Source organism: Ruditapes philippinarum, unplaced genomic scaffold, assembly GCF_026571515.1.
Source record: "Ruditapes philippinarum isolate M1 unplaced genomic scaffold, ASM2657151v2 ctg2998_1_1_1_1, whole genome shotgun sequence".
NCBI classification, from domain to species: Eukaryota; Metazoa; Mollusca; class Bivalvia; order Venerida; family Veneridae; genus Ruditapes; species Ruditapes philippinarum.
In genome coordinates, this window is record NW_026853265.1 from 30,327 (window position 1) to 32,505 (window position 2,179).

A 2,179-nucleotide genomic window follows, 5' to 3' on the forward strand; every position below is an offset into this window, starting at 1 on the left:
AATAATAACATGGGAAAATACGCTTAAACATGAGATTATGATTGGAATATTATACCGTGTACAAGGAAAATTTTATCTTAGATATGTTTAAGTCTTATCTTTATTATAAATGCGTAATTGTTTTACTAGAACATTGTTATAACTTTTGTTCTGTTTCTTAATACAATCAACCGCCTCCGTGGTCGAGGGGTTAGAGTCGATGACTTCTAATCCAGTTACCTCTCTGGCGTGGGTTCGATTCCCGGGGATGCTTTGGTGGTTTAGCACGGAGGAAGGTAGTCTAGTACTGGTGTAACTCTCCAGGAAACTACCCGCCTATATGACTGAAATACTGTTGGGAAAAGGCGTAAAATGAAACAAACAAACAAACAATCTTAATAAAATCGAAAAAAAGTGTTAGATGCAGCCTTTCTCTCATCACATTATCACTAAAATCTCTTCCTTTCTTTTATCTACATTTATTATATAATTTCAGAATATATTGGATTTTTACAGAGAGACAGACTATATCTTTCACTGCCACGTTATCTGGCTAACAGACTTTATGATGAACCTGGAAGACTATATTCAATATAAAGCAGCGCTTTCACTTTGGAGATATGTTCCACCTTTCCTCATAGTATTTGGAATAACTGGCAATGTTTTAACTATCATAATATTACTACAAAAACATCTGAGGAATTCAGCAACTTCGACGTTTCTTGTAACTTTGGCTATATCAGATATTCTTGCTCTTATCACAGGTTTAGTTCGACAATGGGTTAAATACACGTTTAAAGTTGATATTAGAGAAGATCTGACGGTAACTGGATGTAGGATACATTGGTTTGTAGTTTATGTCGTCACACAATTTTCTTCATGGATGCTTATTTGTGTTACACTTGAACGAATTATAAGCACTTTTTTGCCGCATACTCGCCGCGTGTTCTGCAAACAAAGAAATGCATCCATTGCTGTTGCCGCTATATTTCTGACCCTCTGCCTTTTAAATAGTCACTACCTTTTCGGGTATGGTGATAAATACAATGGAAACCACACAATCATTGAGAGGTGCGTTCCAATGGAAGATAATTACACGCATTTCATCAGTTATTCATGGACTTGGATTGACTTGTGTGTCTTTTACCTCATCCCAATGTTGTTTCTTCTAATTGGTAATATGATGATTATATTTAAAGTATTGGATAGTCACCGTCGAAGTCGTCGTGCTGTCGTTCCATCAACAAATGTTCCATCAACCACTGCAACACAACGAAACAAAACCTCCAGTTTGACTGTTTTACTTATGCTCGTTAGTGCATTGTTTATTATTTGCATTACACCAATTGTTGTTTATCCTATTGGAGAACCATATTGGATACAGGGTGCATCTGAACAACGACTGGCTACAATGTTTCTCAGTAATGCTCTTGCAAATTTGTTGATGTACTCCAATCACTCAGTCAATTTTGTGCTTTATTTTCTGAGTGGTTCGAAATTTCGGAGCGAGGTTCGCAAAGTTATATCTTGTAAAAGAAGACAGGTACAAGTGGCACCTCATCAAGGTACACTGACAAGATCAGTTAGTAGGGTAGTTTCATAACGAAATCTTTTAACAATCAGTCAACTGTTTATTTATAACTATCATGGATATTTATTGTTTTCCATATTTCAAAAACTGGTTTTCCTTTAAAAGATATTCAAGATAAGTTTGGTTCTTTTCAATCCTGATTCTTTACTGTCAAGGTACAGAAATTCACCAAAAAAAGGCATGACTTAAGCATTCCTTTTGACCATTAAGAACAAATTATGCAATGTTACTAGCTTATATTTATTCATTAGAACAAAACATTCGTATCTGGTTGGTGATTATAAATATTATATTCTTTATGATGCAAATTTATTAAAAACTTATATAGACAATACAACGAACTTCAAGTGTAAGCAATGAAACTTTTGACAAGAGAAAATGATGAAATTTATTAGAATGTTCATAGATAACTTCCCTGTTTTATCAAATTACTTGTCGTTTGCAGTTTTCATTACAATTTGTAATTTATTTACATTCAAATCGTTATGTGTTTTATTTGTTGTTTTAAAATGGATTGTGCATTCCGTCTTATGTAAATGAACGTTTGATACACTGTTATATTTCATCATATTCATATTAAAGTAATTTTTGAACACATTATTTATTACG

The 2,179-nt window shown here is 33.5% G+C and overlaps 1 protein-coding gene across 1 annotated transcript; it reads left to right on the top strand.

The window, feature by feature from the left end:
- Window positions 1–252: 252 nt before the first annotated feature.
- Window positions 253–1,841, top strand: LOC132736324 (thyrotropin-releasing hormone receptor-like). Its single transcript, XM_060723435.1, has one exon. It carries the CDS (start codon window positions 545–547, stop codon window positions 1,580–1,582), a length of 1,038 nt encoding a protein of 345 aa, XP_060579418.1. The 5' UTR covers window positions 253–544; the 3' UTR covers window positions 1,583–1,841.
- Window positions 1,842–2,179: the final 338 nt, after the last annotated feature.